This window comes from Equus quagga, chromosome 1 (assembly GCF_021613505.1).
Source record: "Equus quagga isolate Etosha38 chromosome 1, UCLA_HA_Equagga_1.0, whole genome shotgun sequence".
Classification (NCBI taxonomy): domain Eukaryota; kingdom Metazoa; phylum Chordata; class Mammalia; order Perissodactyla; family Equidae; genus Equus; species Equus quagga.
In genome coordinates, this window is record NC_060267.1 from 140,172,345 (window position 1) to 140,188,664 (window position 16,320).

At 41.2% G+C, this 16,320-nt stretch overlaps 1 protein-coding gene across 3 annotated transcripts in view; it reads right to left on the reverse strand.

Annotated features, from left to right (window-relative positions):
• LARS2 (leucyl-tRNA synthetase 2, mitochondrial) overlaps positions 1 to 16,320 on the reverse strand; it is a 171,582-nt gene that overhangs the window by 128,260 nt on the left and 27,002 nt on the right. For all 3 annotated transcript variants that reach the window (XM_046681251.1, XM_046681269.1, XM_046681259.1), the window contains exon 5: positions 15,863 to 15,923. In XM_046681251.1, coding sequence (XP_046537207.1) covers positions 15,863 to 15,923 — 61 coding nt within the window. The remainder of the gene's footprint in view (positions 1 to 15,862; positions 15,924 to 16,320) is intronic.

Genomic DNA, 16,320 nt, shown 5'->3' on the forward strand with positions numbered 1-16,320 from the left:
TTCACTGATTCTTTGTTCTGACTGTTCAAATTTGCTTCTGAATCACTTTAGTGAATTTTTCATTTCAGTTACTGTACTTTTCAACTCTAGAATTTCTATTTGGTTTCTTAGGTTTTCTACTTCTATATTGATATTTCCACTTTGTTCACACATTATTTTCTCGACTTTCTCTATATCTTCCTTTAGTTCTTTGAGTATCTTTAAGACAGCTGTTTTAAAATCTTTGTCTAGCAAATCTGCCATCTAGTTTTTCTCTGGGATAGTTTCTCTTGCTTTACTTTTTCCCTTTGAATGGGTCATAATTTCCTGTTGCATTGCCTGTCTTGTGATATTTTTATTAAAAATTGGATATTTCAGGGGCCAGCCTGGTGGCATAGCAGTTAAGTTTGCACACTCCACTTCAGGAGCCCAGGGCTTGCTGGCTCGGATCCAGGGCATGGACCCACACAGTGCTTATCAAGCCATGCTGTGGTAGGCATCCTACATAAAAAATAGAGGCAGATGGGCTCAGACGTTAGCTTAGGGCCAATCTTCCTCAGCAAAAAGAGGAGGATTGGTGGCAGATGTTAGCTCAAGGCTAATCTTCACCAAAAAAAAAAAAAAAAAAAAGGGCATTTGAATGTAATAATGCAGTAACTCAGGAAATCAGATTCTCCTCCATTCTGAAGAATTGTTTATTTGTTTTTGTTTTATTTTGATTTGTTGTTGAAGGCTGTCTGTGTGCCAACAATCAGGCTGAGGTGTGTTTTCTGATTCTGCACCTTTCCCTGGGCATCCACAGTGACTTTCTAATTGCCCCTACGTATGGGCTTGCTTTTGAATGTCCTAGTCTTTAATGTCTGGTTCCCAAAAGAAGAAAAACAGAAAAATGAAGTGGAGGGAAGGGCACTAGCCCTTCAAATCCCCTAGAAGTCTCTTCAGATGAAGTGTAGGGGTTTGCAAAAGTCCAGGAGGAGAAAGCATGTTCAACAATGGGTGCCTGCTCTTGTTTCTGCACCTTTGTGATCAGAGTGGCAATAAGAACATAGATCCCTGATATTTGGAAGGTCCTTATTGCTCACCCCGGCTCCCTCAAGCTGCTTGCAAGCTATTCCAGAAACACATGCACAGCTGCTTGCCAGCAGCCTGGGAGGTGAGGGATTGGTAGCCACTGCTAGGCTAAGAGCTGAAACTGACCAAAATTAACTGCAATTTACCATCTAATCCTTCCCCTGGAAGTTGCAAGACTTCAACAGACTCCAGAGTTCCAAAATAGTTACATCAGACAGATTTTGCCAGTGCAATCATTGTCCAGGTGAGGAGACAGATTCCTGGTGCTACCTACTCTGCCATCTTCCTAGAATCCATTCCCCCAAAGCTTGTTTTTATAATCAACTTGACCATCAGTGGCTTTCTGGGCCCCATTTCTCCCTTTTTTCCAGGGGCTACTCTTAATCTTTCTTCATGGAAACTCACTCTTCCCCTGGTATCTGTGGTACTATACTATTGCAATTCTCCTCCAACCCTGGGACTTTCTCTTGGCTCCTCCTTGTCTCTTGACCCTCCAAATCAAGGACATCCTGGGCCCTCTGTTCTCTCTATACTCTCCCTCATTGATTCCATCCATTTCTTCCATGGTTGATAATCTCCAAAGACAGCCACCAGCAAGTCCTTCCCTGTCTATATATGCATGCTGCTCCTCACATTAAGAGGTGGAGTCTAATTCCTCAATCTTCCTACCTTTTATTTCTTTTTTCCTTGCAAATTTGTTTAGCTGGCACTGTCCTTTGGCCATTTGCCAATTTCCCTTGGACCTTCTAGGATCTTCGTGGAAGAAAAGTTTTATATTTTCCTAGGCTCACCTGAAATTCATTTCTGCATAGAATTCCTCAAACACAGGATATGTTTTGACAGTAAGTTTGAAAGATTATTTGAAAAGTTAATTTAGGGCTATTAGATACTATGAATAACTCTCATTCTGGGATGGCTTATCCTTCAAAGTGACTGGACATCTTAAGTGAATTTCTCTTATAGGAAAGATATCTGAAAGCTAAGTGTGAAACTCCAGAGGAAACGCCATCCCCAGAACTTTCAGTATAATACAGAAAACACCTCATTAAAAGTGCCAGTTAGCCTCACGTCACTCTCTTGCCCTGGCCTGTTTTCCACCCCTGCTCTAAGCACTACTATTTACAAACACCATCACAGGCTATTTGTCAATTTACAAACCTAAAATGACAAACCAAACAATTCATTTGATAAACCCCCTCATTTCCAAAGAGTTTCATAAACCTGAAAACAGATGTCAGTGGAATTTAATTTAGTAAATTAAAAACCAAAAATATCAGCAAAATGCTTTAAATTGTGGCTTTCAGAAAAGGAGAAACGAGGCTAGACAAAGAACAAACGTAAGGCAGTCGAGAGGTTTTGGGGTAACCTCTGGGTAAAGGCCTGTCATCTCTCCAAGTTAAACATAAATACCTAAAGCAACTCTTTCCTTCACATGGGATATATGAAATTGGATCCCTAGCTCATACTACTCACAAAAAAATCATTTCTAGGTAAATTGGAGATCCAAATGAGAAAGGAGAAACAATAAAGTTTTAGAAAATAATGCAGGAGAATTTCCTTATGGAATTACTTATAAAGAAATATTTTATAAACAGGACACAAGGAACACTAACCATAAAGGAAATGATTAATAAATTTGGTTACAATGAAATGAACATACAAAAGTCATCTTTAAAAGATTAAAAATGCAAGACACAAACTGGGAAAGGTATTTGCAACACATGTAATTGACAAAGGGATTCTATCTAGAATACATAAAGAACTCCTGCAAATCAACAAGAAAAGGAAGATAACCCATTAGGAAAAAAGCATTTCCCAAAACAAGGACATCCAAATAGCCAATAAAGATACAAAAAGGTGATCAACTCTATAAGTAATCAAGGAACTTAAAATCATAGTGAGAGAGCCACCAGATTAGCTAAATTTAAAAAGTCTGATAATACCAACTGTTGTGAAAATGTGGAAGAAAGGAAATGTTAATACACTCTTGAGCAGAAATGTAAATTGGTACAACCACTTTGGAAAATCAGCAAGAGCTACAAAGCCTGACCATACATACAGCCAATGACCTAGTAATTCTACTTCTAGGTATAAGCGGACAGAAATCAGTGCTCTGGGTACAAGGATTCAGACAGGAATGTTCACAGTAGCATTGTAATAATAGCAAAAAAAGGAAAAAAAGACCTAGTTCTACAACCAACAAGGAACTGAATTCAGCCAACACCCTGAATGAGGTAGGAAGTGGACTCTTCTGTAAAGCATCCAGTAAGGAACACAGCTCTGCCAACACCTTGATTTTGGCCTTGTAAGACCCTAAGCAGAGGATGTCAGCAACATGGCGGAGTGAGAGGTTTTCTTCATCTCTCCCGCTTTGAACTACAACTAAATAGACGTTCACTGATCAGTGGAGGATACTCACACAGTACCTCAGGACGCCTGAGAGACCCATGCTGCTATACATCAGAAGGTGGATGGACTATCCCTGGGGAGGAGGCAGAGATAGGTGAGAACTCTCTGGCCCCCAGACAGCCCAGTACCTGTGAGTAACTCTCTTCCTGAGCTCATAGCACCGCTGCAGCCCTGAGGGTGGGCGTGTGCATCAGCACGACTGTGGAAACAGATGACTGTAGCCCTGAGCCTCCCATGGTTGCTCTTTGGACCAGTGGGAAAATCCACAGTCCCACTGTGGCCTCAGGGAGTGACTTGGACTCAGAGCTGGTAGGGAGGCCGCCCACCAAGCGCAAAGGCTAGTGCGACCTAGAAGCAGACACGGCGTGGCTGAGCAAGTGAACCCCCAGCTGCCTTAAATGCCCATAGCTCTGCTGCAACCCTGAGGGGGCAAGTGAGATCCAGAGGGGCCGTGGAGCAGGTGGTGAGAATCCTGAGCCCCAGCGTGATCACTCCTGGGTCCAGTGGGAAAATCCACAGTCCCACGGGGGCCCCAGGGAGAGACTCGGCTTGGCCGTAGTGGAGAGGCCCTGCCCACCAAGCACAAAGGCTGGTGTGACCTAGAAGCAGATGCGGCACAGCTCTGAGTCCAGGCAAACAAACTGCTGGCTGCCTTAAATGCCCATAGCTCTGCTGCGGCCCCAAAGGGGCAAGTGGGATCCAGCAAGACTACAGGGGTGGGTGGGGACAACCTGGGCCCTAGTGTGATCACTCCTAGGTCCGGTGGGAAAGTCCACAGTCCTACTGTGGCCTCAGGGAGAGACTTGGGCTCCATCCCAGTGGGGAGGCCCCCCTGACCAAGCTCAAAGGCTGGTGCGACCTAGGAACAGACAGCGGCATATCTGCTGCCCGGGCAAAAGTGCCCCTGGCTACCACAAATGTCCACAGTATCACAGCAGCCCCAAAGGGGCAGGATGACTGCTGGGACTGTAGAAGCAGGCAACAGTAGCCCTGAGCCCCTGTGTGACCATGCTCTTGACCAACGGGAGAGTCCACAATCCCACCACGGTCCCAGGGAGTGGCACAGGCTCAGACTCAGTGGGGAGGCCCCAACAACAAGCACAACAGCTGGTACAACCTAGGACCAGACAGCAGCAGAGCTGCAAGTCTGGGTGAACAAACTCCTGGCTGCCTTGAAAGCCCATAACACCGCTGCAGACCCTAAGCAGGGAGCGTGTCTAGGCAGGTCTGTGGGAGCAGGCTGCAGCAACTTGGAACCCCTGTGTGATTGTTCCCACAGTTGACAGGAGACCCCACAGGGCCACTGTGATATCAAGGAGTGGCCCAGGCTCAGTGAGGAACAGCTGATGGGGATCCTGGTGGGCGCAGATTACACAGCTTCTGCCACCTCCCCCTAGTGGCAGCAAGTGGAAGCAGTAACCAAATTCTATCTCTATGCGGAGGCACAAATCCACGCCATCACGCAGTATGAAGAAATACATTAAATCTCCAGAACAGAGGGAAAATGACAAGTACCCAGAAAACAATCTTGAAGACACAGAAATCTATACCCTAAATGACAAAGAATTCAAAATAGCTATCCTTAAAAACCCCAAGAAGTTAAAAGAGAATACAGATAGACAACTCAAGCTCAGGAGCTATGTTACAAAAGAGCTCGAAACTATAAAGAAGAACCAATCAGAAATGTTGGAGATGAAAAACACAATGGATGAGATAAAGAGAAATCTGGACTCCCTGAACAGCAGGGCTGATAATATGGAGGACAGAATTAGCAGTCTGGAGGATAGGAATATAGAAATGCTTCAGATAGAGGAGGAGAGAGAACTAAGACTAAAAAGAAATGAAGAAACTCTCCAAGAAATATCCAACTCAATTAGGAAATGCAACATAACGATTATAGATATCCCAGAGGGCGAAGAGAAGGAGAATAGGGCAGAAAGCTTGTTCAAAGAAATAATAGCTGAGAACTTCCCAAACCTGGGGAGAGAGCTGGCAATCCATGTGACAGAAGCCAATAGATCTCAAAACTTTATCAAGGTAAAAAGATCCTACGCAGAGGACTCTGTCAAGCCCACCTGAATTTCTGACCTACTGAAACTGTGAGATAAGAAGTTTGCGTTGCTTTAGGATGCTAAGTTTGCAGTAATTTGGTGTGGCAGCAATAGGACACTAACACAGGGGACTTGTCTAGGATAAAAACAGCTATAAAAGACATTCTTTGGACAACTGTGAAATTCACATATGGGTTGGCTATTAGATAATATTATGGAATTACTGTTAATTTTCTTAGTTGTCAAAATGATATTGTGCTTATGTAGGAGGATGTCTTAAGTCTTCAGACAGGAATGACGAAGTATTTAGGGGCAAAATGCCACCATGTCTGTAAGTTATGAAGCAAATAAGGCAAAATGTCAATGACTGTTGAATCTAGGTGGGAGGTAAATGAATGTTCATTGTACTATTCTTTCAACCTTTCCAAATGTTTGAAAAAATTGTATAATAAAATGGAGAAAAAATGTTGAGCTAAAGAAGCTAGACACAAAAGAACACATACTATGTGATTCCATTTATGTAACTTTAAAAGCCATGTGTAGGTGGTAAAACTATATTGAAAACAAGGCAGTAATGATCATAAATGCAGAACAGTGGTTACCTGCAGTGGGGAGAAATGGAGTCGTGATTGAAAAAGGGCTGACAGAGAGCTTCTGGCAAAGTTTCCTTTCTTAATCTAGGTGGTGGCTAAACACTACCATAATGTATTAAGCTACACATACATGTTTTATGCTCTAGTCTGTACATATCTAATATGTCACAATTAAAGAAGTTATGAAAATTATTCTTGTATTTGCAAAAATATTGCCTATTTTTTAAAAATTCATTTTTATTATTCATTTATGCTTTACCTTATGTCAGAAAGAATTGATGTTCAGCCTGTATTTTGATTCCTACCTAATAAGGTTTGGGATCATTTTTCCAAACAGAAAAACAAAATCACAGACCTACTGAATCACAAATTCTGGGGGTAGGGCCCAGAAATTTGTGCTTTAACAAGCCCTCTTGGTGATTCTGATGCTCGCAGAGTTTAAGAAAGAACCATTGGTATAAGTACACACATAAGTAATCCTTGTTATTTTCATGGAGTAACAACTTCATCTTCAAGACCTTTCAGATATTGCTTCCCAACACACTTAAAGCCCATGGTATCCAGACAACTACAGGCGCCCATTCCACCAAAGGTTGCACCTGGCTGATGAGTGAGACCGACCTGGAGGCCTGATTCAGCTGTGGAGAGGGAGGTTTTGTAATATTATTTTCTAAGGCATTTAAAGAGTGATTAATCTCTTTGATAACCATAAGAAACATTCCCTTGGAGAGAAGCTGGGGCTCAGAGGGGCAACAGATCATGCTCATTATGTGTGAATGGCAAGACTCACCCCTAAAACCCAGTCCTCTGAGATGTACATCCAAGATCCCATCTCCTGAAAGCACTTAACAAGCATTGAATCAGGAAATTCTATTCCCATTAGCCAGAGTGTCCACCCTTGATAGGGATAACCTGACTGGGATCACGACCACCAGTAAGGACTTCGGATAAAACAAAATGCTTCCTTGAATGGCCACATTTACTGAGCAGCGGAAAAGTCTTTAGTTGGGGCTGAAGAGTCCAAGAAGGCTATCCTGGCTGAGGCAAGGAAAAACTGACTGCATATGTTTTAGGCTGGTAAGAACTGAGCTGGCACAGCTCTGCATGCGGTCAGCTGCATGTGTGTTACATATTCATGATGAAATGTGCTTCTCAACCTCAAGACGACTACAGTTTTGAACACAAACCTTACGTACCAGTACCAGCCTTCCTGTAAACAGGTGAGCGCTAAAAGATAAACCGTCAATTCATTTCAGCTAAAACAAAGGTATCACCTTTTCCCTCCCAACCAAAGGAAAACCTCTGGAAAAAGGTCAATTTTCTGACTCTGAGGAAGAACAAGTAATCCAAAGCCAGAGATCTGACAGACAAACTGCTTCACCTCTGTAAGGATTTGAAAGAGGACTTGGAAAGTCAAACACCTTGAGTGCCTGTTACATGTTGTCAAGGCAACCACAGCTCTGAGCCTTCACAACGGGAATCTTCCCAACCAGGTTTCCAGGCACTCACTTGTCCCTAAGTTCTTTTAGTTTTAAGTTATTCTTTAAATTATTTTAAAAGAAAAAACATTAAAAATATATCTTTCTGTTATCCTGGAGCCTGCATTATTTCTTGGAGTTTAATCCTTCCTATCAAACGTCTGGTCCTCTATGTAAATAAAATGCCAAGGTAGTAAGGGCCTTGAAACAGTAATAATTTGCACTTTGTAATCATACAAATCATGCTTTCCTTGAAAATAAACTCATGCAGATATGGGCCAAAGAGCTTGTGTGTTTTGGATGGCAAGGATACTGCTCCCAAACCATGATAATGACATGGGGTGGGGAAGAAAAGGCTAAACAACGACCAGCAGAAGTGCAGGGAAACAAACCCACAGTATAAAGAAATACAAGACAACCAGGGAAATCTGCAAAATGACTGGTATCCCATGATGTTACTGTATTATCGTTAACTGTTTTAGGTGTGATAAGAGAATCATGAAGAAGGAAGGAGTGAGCCTTTATCTTTTAGCAACATATACTGAACTCTTTACAGATGAAGTTATACGATATCTGGGGCTTGCTGCAAAAAAATTCAGAGTAGAAGGGTGTAGATGAAATCAGATTGCAACCATTGAAGCTGGATGATGAGTGTTTGGGGGTTCCCTACACTATTCTCACTTCTTTAGTATAAGTTGGAAATTTTCCATAATAAAAAATCACACACACAAAAAGAGAGAGACAGAAGAAAAAGACGACGGGAGAAAGAGAAGAAAAGGAAAGCAGGTAAGTCAAGCGAAAGGGACGAGAGAAAACAAGAGAATGGAAAGAGGACAGTGAAAGGGAAGAAAGACGGAGAGAGAGTGAGAGAAACAGAAGCAAAGAGATCTGTGCACGTGGTGGAGATGCCATGAACACCTCAGCAGCCCCCCACGTTACGAAGGCTATGCAGCACTGATGGATAAAGCTTGAAAAAGCTCAAAGTCACCAAAAGCCTGTCCTGGTAAAGATTCTGATGGAGCAGAGTTGGGATGTGCCTCTTCCGCTGCTCCAAGATCGCCACACTCCACATCCCTCTCAGCCCACGCTGCCTTTGGGGAAGACGGGAGGACACGTTTGAGTTTGCCTCGATGGATGACTGTCTTAGGGGGCAGTAATTCCTGGGTTTGCCTGGCCCAAATGGGACTGATGGACAAAGCCGTCAGTCTCACTACTGGGCACCAACAGGTACAGAAGACTGAGCGTAGAAACACGAGAAGGAAATCAGACACAGAATTTAAACTCCAATGAAAATGAGTACAAATAAAAACTCATAACATTTCCATAATAAAGAAACTCAGCAAAGAGTCAACTCTTGATTATCCCAGTAAGGGAGAACAAGAAAACTTTATCCAAACATCGTTTATGCCCAGTCCTGGAATACGTTTCTGTTTTGTTTTGATTTTACACTGGAGTATGAGTGCTTGGGGATTGCTCAGCAAGCACCATAACAAACAACACAGCCCTCCTCTGGAGGATTCCACAGGCGTTACCTTAAATCCTTTCTGGTTTGGATTTTTATTTTCCTGGTTATATATGTATGATCTTGAAGCAAACTCCTAGGGACTGTTCCCCAAACAATTATCCAGATGATTCCTGATAAAAATCAGGCCCCACAGTCTACTTCGATCAAGATTCATAGCCAAGGGGGCCGGCCCGGTGGCACAGCAGTTAAGTTCACATGTTCCGCTTCTCGGTGGCCTGGGGTTCACCGGTTCGGATCCCAGGTGCGGACATGGCACCGCTTGGCAAAAGCCAAAGGTGTCCCATGTATAACGTGGAGGAAGATGGGCACGGATGTTGGCTCAGGGCCAGTCTTCCTCAGCAAAAAGAGGAGGATTGGCAATAGTTAGCTCAGGGTTAATCTTCCTCAAAAAAGAAAAAGAAAGAAAAAAAAAAAGATTCATAGCCAAGGCCTGGTCCAGAACCAACTCAGGCACCAGAGCACTAGTGAGAAGGCAGAGATCGAAGTTGGAGACACACTTGCCTCAATGGGCCATACTAAGCAACTTAGCAGCTCATTCTGTCATTTGTCATAAGGAAGTCACAGGGCCATCCCCTAGGACCAATTCATGATCACCAAGACCATAACCTGAACCCAAAGGACTAGAATGGGGTCCACACCTGCTCCTCAGAAATGCTGCCAGTTCTCCACAAAGAAACACATCTACCTCATGGCACAGTCTGAAATTGCATTTCCTCTTTACTCTTCCCTTAGTAGATGTTCAGCTATGACAATTCCGCTTTTGGTTTCTTACTTTCCTTCTCCTTAAGACGATACAAGCTGTTTTGGGAACAACATTTGAAAAAGTGAAACACAGTTTCACTGTGTTATCATTTTGGCTCACCAGAAATGCATTAATTCCAGAAATGCATGCATTTTTTTTTTTTTTTTTAATTCAGAAAATTAAGCCTTTATGTAAGAAAGACAAGAATGCAGCTCCAGAGCTGGACCATTCCTACAGGGATTCCCATTTAGGGAGAGGTAGGAAGAATGAGGTCATGACCCAGGTTTTGAAGTTGGTTTTCTCCATCTGGGGGAGGAAGATAACATTTCTGAGCCAATCTGTTTTTTAAATATTCTGTTAATTGTCAGCTAGCCATCTGCTGACTTCTCCAGCTTTTACGAGACCTTAGGAATGTTCCCTGCAAAGGAAAGATTCGCCTAATCAATTAAATAACCGACTTCTCTGCCTCCTCACTTTGCTGCTGCTCTGTATGAACAAACAAAACAGATTGTAAAAGTTTAGTAAAAAGCAGTGGTGGGCTCCTGGGCAAGAGGGTATTGAGAACACACACATCTAAACCTGTTTCCATTACTCCCACTAAAATGACCAACAGAATATCAAGATGGGGGTCGAGGGGACTGTGCCAGTACTGGAAACAACAGAAGGTGCCACTGCCATGCCAGAAATGTCAAGAAATTTTGGCAGATGGGACCAGATAGAAGAAAAATATCGTAAGCCAAGCCGCATCTCCCCTTCTTAAGAACAGGCTGAGTTCTTGAGAAGCAGGGCTCTAGCACCCCTTACTCAAAACGGCAAGGTCCAGTGGGGACAGTGGGCTACGGGACAGATGGAAAGCCCACAAACTGGACATGTCTGGCTGTGGGGGCTCAGCAGCACTTCAAGCAGTCACGGTCAGGGATGTCTGTGATGCTACACCTCACACCTGGGTAAAGATCAGACCAAAGAGAAAGATGACCAGGAGCGGTGGATTCCCCAAACTCAGAAATAAAGAAATGACGCGGAGACTACGAGCTTCCACTCCATTCCCCTCGGGCTAATATATCTCTACATTGATATACTAGTCTACCTCACCCAGGAATCAGGGGAAAAAATCCACATAGTGTCTATGAAAAGGTTCTTAAACAAATAAGGTGAACAGAGAATTCCAAACTTGTAAAAAGGTTTATCACAGGAAGCAAAAATAATTTTTCAAGAGCATCTCTTTGTATTCTCAAGAAAATTTCTGAACATATATGGTCTGTGAAGATGAGATAAAATAGCAAAAGAAAAAGGAAGAAAAGCATCTAGCCAAGAGGCTTGAGAAAGAAAATGGGAACTGAATGAGATAAGGAAAAATAAGAATAAATCTAAAAATACAATAGCGAAATTAACATCTACATTAGAAACCATACAAAGCAGCAGTGATTCAACAGAAACGGAATCAGTGATGTGGAAAGCAAACATGAGAAGTTCTTCCAAAAGGCAGAGAAGAACAAAGAGACCAAAATCACGAGGGAGGCGGTGACAACAATGGAGGACAGTGAAGAGAGCACACGCCAATGGGCAGTGTTCTTGAGAGAGAGCCTAAAAACTGCCACAAGGAAAGACCCACAAGTGCGGATCAGAGTGGTCATTAAGCACCAGGCAAAATTAAAGGGAAAGGAGTGACACTGAGATACACTCTGATGAAAATTTTAAATGGCAAGGGCAGAGACAGAAAGAATCCACAAGCATCAAAATGGGAGTATAAAGATTATTACTATACGTACAAAGACAATTTGGGCTGGTCTCAGACTTCTCCACTAAAGACTAACAGATCAGGTAGTGGTGGTTGCATAAATCTATACATGTGATTAAGTTGCAAAGACCTACTATTACTACACACACACACACACACACACACGTAACTGCATGTGAAAACTGGTAAAAATTTGAACAAGATTTGTACTGTAGCTAATAGTACTGTACCAGCATCAATTTCCTGGTGTTCATATTACATTGTAGTTATATAAAATGTTATCATTGGGGGAAGCTGGGTGAAGGGCACATCGGATCTCTCTATACTATCTTGGTGACTTCCTGTGAGTCTATAATCATTTAAAAAAAGAGAGAGACATAGATCAGGGATCAAGTCTACTACAGAGATTTGAAAGCAAAAAGAATTCCAAACCTCAGTAAATTGCTGTTCACAGGTGAAAGCAATGGAAAGTCATTTTCAATTATGAAAATAATGTATGATGTCAGAAAAAGCATGATTTAAAATTTTCACAAATCAAAATTTTAAAAACTGGCAGTCATGTTCTAAAAGGTCTACTGATGAGCAGTGAAACTAGTTAAGGAGCATCAACTTACACAATTGTTAGGAATGTGATTTTAAAACTAGAAGCTGTTGAAGAAATGATACATGATCAGAAAAATTACAATATACAAATAAACTAGGCCTAAAATCTCATAATATATATACATGTATACATATATACATGTATATTAAAAAAACACCTCTGAAAAATAGGTTTAGAAAGTGGGAAGTGTAACTGTCTGCTAACTTCCTTATTTTACATGGGGAACAAAAAATACATAATTTTTTATGTTGATACTAAATACGTTTTTTTAAAACTCTTAAAGCTATCTTTTAGCAGAATACAAAATAGAATTGATATTTTTTTAAGCCTCTAGAGGCTTAAAGAAAGCAAAATTCAAAATGCAAGACACCATGGAAGAAAAGGACAGCTAAAACTATGTTTTAAAAAGTCTAGGGGCTGGCCCCATGGCCCAGTGGTTAAGTTCGCCCACTCTGTTCAGTGGCCTGGGGTTTCACCAGTCCAGATCCTGGGCGCGGACATGGCACCGCTCATCAGGCCATGCCGAGGTGGCGTCCCACATAGCACGACTAGAGGGAACTACGACTAGAATATACAACTATGTACTTGAGAGGCTTTGGGGAGAAGAAGAAGAAAAAAAAGAAAAAGAAGAAGATTGGCAATAGATGTTAGCTCAGGTGCCAATCCTTAAGAAAAAAAATAAACCCCCCTCCCCCCAGTGATTTGCCCATCTTTTAAATGTTTTAATTAACTGCATCCACAAGTGATATACCAAAAGAATTCAACAAATAAAGGCTAAAAGTTTAAGAAAATGGGCAAAATATATCAAAAAAACAGAAACACAAGATAGTAGGGATGGCATGCTTAACATGAGACAATAAGAGGAAAGCTCCATTACCAGGTTTTAAACCAATTATAAAGCAATAGTAATTAAAAATAGTTTAATAATGGTATTGCAAATGGGTGAAATGGACAGAAACAGAACTTAGGCATGACAGTATAAGAGAACTAGGTTCTAGTTAGGTAGCCTTTTCAATCAATGAGGAAAGGACTGTTTAAAAATAAAAGCCAGCGACAATTGGTTATTTAGAAAAAGTAGTAACTCCTTATCTTATACAGTAAAATAATTCCAGCTGAGCTAAATGTAAAAATCAAACCATAAAAGACTGGGAAGAAAATATGAATGCATTCATCTATCTCATAGCAGATCTTTCCAAGTACTCTGTGTGCTGACCATAATCCCACTATCCACAAAATGAAAAGCAAATGACGAATCGAGGAAAAGTATTTGTAACAAAATAAAAATCATTAAGAAAAGGACAAGCACTCCCTACCTAAATGAGCAAAAGACTAAATGATTTAGGTCATTCACACACACCCACCCAATTCAGTCAGTCATTAAACACATGAAACAAGCTCACTATCACCAATGAGGAAAGAAACACAGGTGAAAACACCCATGTAACAACTTGGGAGTGAGGATTTGCATAGTCTTTACACCTTTAAGGACAATAAGCCAAGTTATACCTTTAAGTATCCTTTAAGTACCATAAGCCTTAAACTTGTTCATGGCTTCTTTTAAGAATTCATATTAAATAATAAAATATGTGTACCAAGATTTCTGCCCCAGGTATGGGGGATAAACATAGCAGTCAAACTGGCCAGTGGATTAGCCCAGCCCTGCCACTTGGGTAACCAGCAATAAAATGATGTCAATAAAAGTACTTACATTTGGATCTAGGGATCCAAAGAGATAATTATGGGTGCCTGGCCCACAGTAAGTGCTCAGTAACTATTAGACAGTGGTAGCAACACTGTGACATTTATCTACCACATTGCACTGTAGGTTCAAAATCCTTTATCTCAAATGCCTGCAGTCGAATGTGATTCAGAATTGACATTTTTGGATACTAAAAGATAATAGTGTATTCACTCAGCTAGGTCTGGGAGAGTACCTGGTAGTCAATTATACTACGATTCCTATAGTGAAATATATGATATTCATTCCTAGGGAGATAAACATCAGTTCAGGTCAGGTTTCACAGTCAAGTGAGTTATGAAAAAGCTTTCAGTTTTTAGAGTTTCTGAACTCCAGATCTGCACAGGAGGGATTGAGAACCCGTGTTTATAATAGAAAGACCTCAGATAAACCTATCTAAATGTATGATAGTAAGGGAAAGGATACATAAGTAATGATATATTCATAAGATGGAAAACTATACAGCCATCAAAAGTCACTTTTTCAAAGAATACTTAATAAAATGGGAAAATTTTCATGAATAGTGGGTTAAAAAAAGCAAGATTAAGAAATACGTATATGAATTGAGTTTTAGAAAAGTAAATTACATAGATATTTATGATTCCAAAATAAAAGACGGCAAGGAACCATATAAGGATGTTAAATCAGCCACACTGACTTATGCTCTTCTTTACACTTTTTGGTACTTTCTAATCTTCTATGATGATCAGGAAAATAATCCATTAATTTTTTGAACCATTGATGGTTGACGTTCCTGTGCAGGACTAGGCTAGTTATCATCCTAGAGGGTTAACAAGTCCATCTTTGCCCTCAAGGAATCTGTCATTTCATCTCTAGAGAGCTCTGGGCATTACTTAGTTCTCTCTGCATTAGACAGCATTTCATTCTCTATCAGCAATTCCTTACTGCCCCTTGCCCCAGGTGCCAGGACTTTTCACACCTCCACCAAATGAAACACTGGCGACCTTGCAAGTCAGTGGTAAAAATGGCATCAGTGGTGCAATTAGAACTTGATTCAGCTCATGATCTTACCTAAAGGAGATACCAAAAAAAAGAAAAAAATCAAGGACTGTTCAAATGTGTTTGCCTTTTGCACTTTTTCACTGTACTCATCAAATCTCAATTATTTACGAAACGGTTGGGGGAGGAGGAGAAGGAAATCTCATTTGGATTTGTTCCAGTTGCTTTTCATGAGTAAAACGATGTGAATTTGAACTTGACAGGCCCAGCAATGAAAACTTCAATTATTCTGTGGAGTAAACGGGATGCCAAGAGGGCTTATGACATTGGAAGGGCCCTTCGTGGAGGGGACAAGCAGGAGTCGTCTATCTTACCTAAGAGATCACTCATCAATGTCTAAGGAGTGGGCCTTTGGCCAGAGCTTTGAAGGGCTCAGTTCATATTTAGCGTGAGTGTTCCTAACATCCAGGTGGTCTTCAGTGAACTCTTCCCAGGTCTGGAATTCTCCACTGGTTTAATACAGTTTGAAAGCATTTTATACGAATGGCTATCTGTGAAAACTCATTATGGGCTGTCAACTTCATACTTGGAACAAAAGGTAAATAAATGGTCAATCAACTTAACACCTAATTACCTAAACGGACCAATGGGTTGACATTTAATCACTTTTAGATAGATTCCAACAGTCTTTCTTTTTAAACTATTGCTGAGAACAGGAGAAATCCTTGTGCAAAGCTTTGTCCACACATAAATCATTGCCAACTGTGAAGTTAAATAAGAAGTTCACTCTTTTAGCTTAATCCCACAGAAAATTACTCATTTTCAGGCAAATTGTTTCTGGAATGCTCATCCTGCCCTCCTGTTTTCTGCCTCCCTCCCTTCCCTTATCCCAACCCAAGAGAAGGAACGTGGAGTAAGTATGCAATCAGGACCTTCATTAAAGTGAAGACCTTCCAGGAAAAAGGCAGACTCACCCTATCCCAGCTGAAGCACAGGCCCAGTCGATCAAGCTGTTTCCTCATGTGTTTAATATTACTGTGAAACAAAGGGAAGAGAGTTTGGTTTTTAGAGGAGGGAAAAGCCATAAACAAACGACACTTTGAGAATGTGAAGGGAAACTGTAAAAGTCTAGATTATTCAAAAGGGCTTTAAGTGTTGTTCTGTCCTGGCAAAAAAAATTAATCACTAAGAATCAGCGAAAATATCAGCATATTAGAAGACACCTATTCTAGGGACTAATACAGAATCTACTAGAAACCACACCAGCCCTGAGGCGTGGCCATTCCTCTGGCCATTCAGATAGGCAGCCCATTTGATATGTGCACTCCGGGCCCAACCACATATCTGTATTTCGCACAAATTTAAGCCAAGCATTGACAAGTTTAAAGTCGACTGAAGAGAAAAGACCTTAACACACAAATTGTAGAAATCC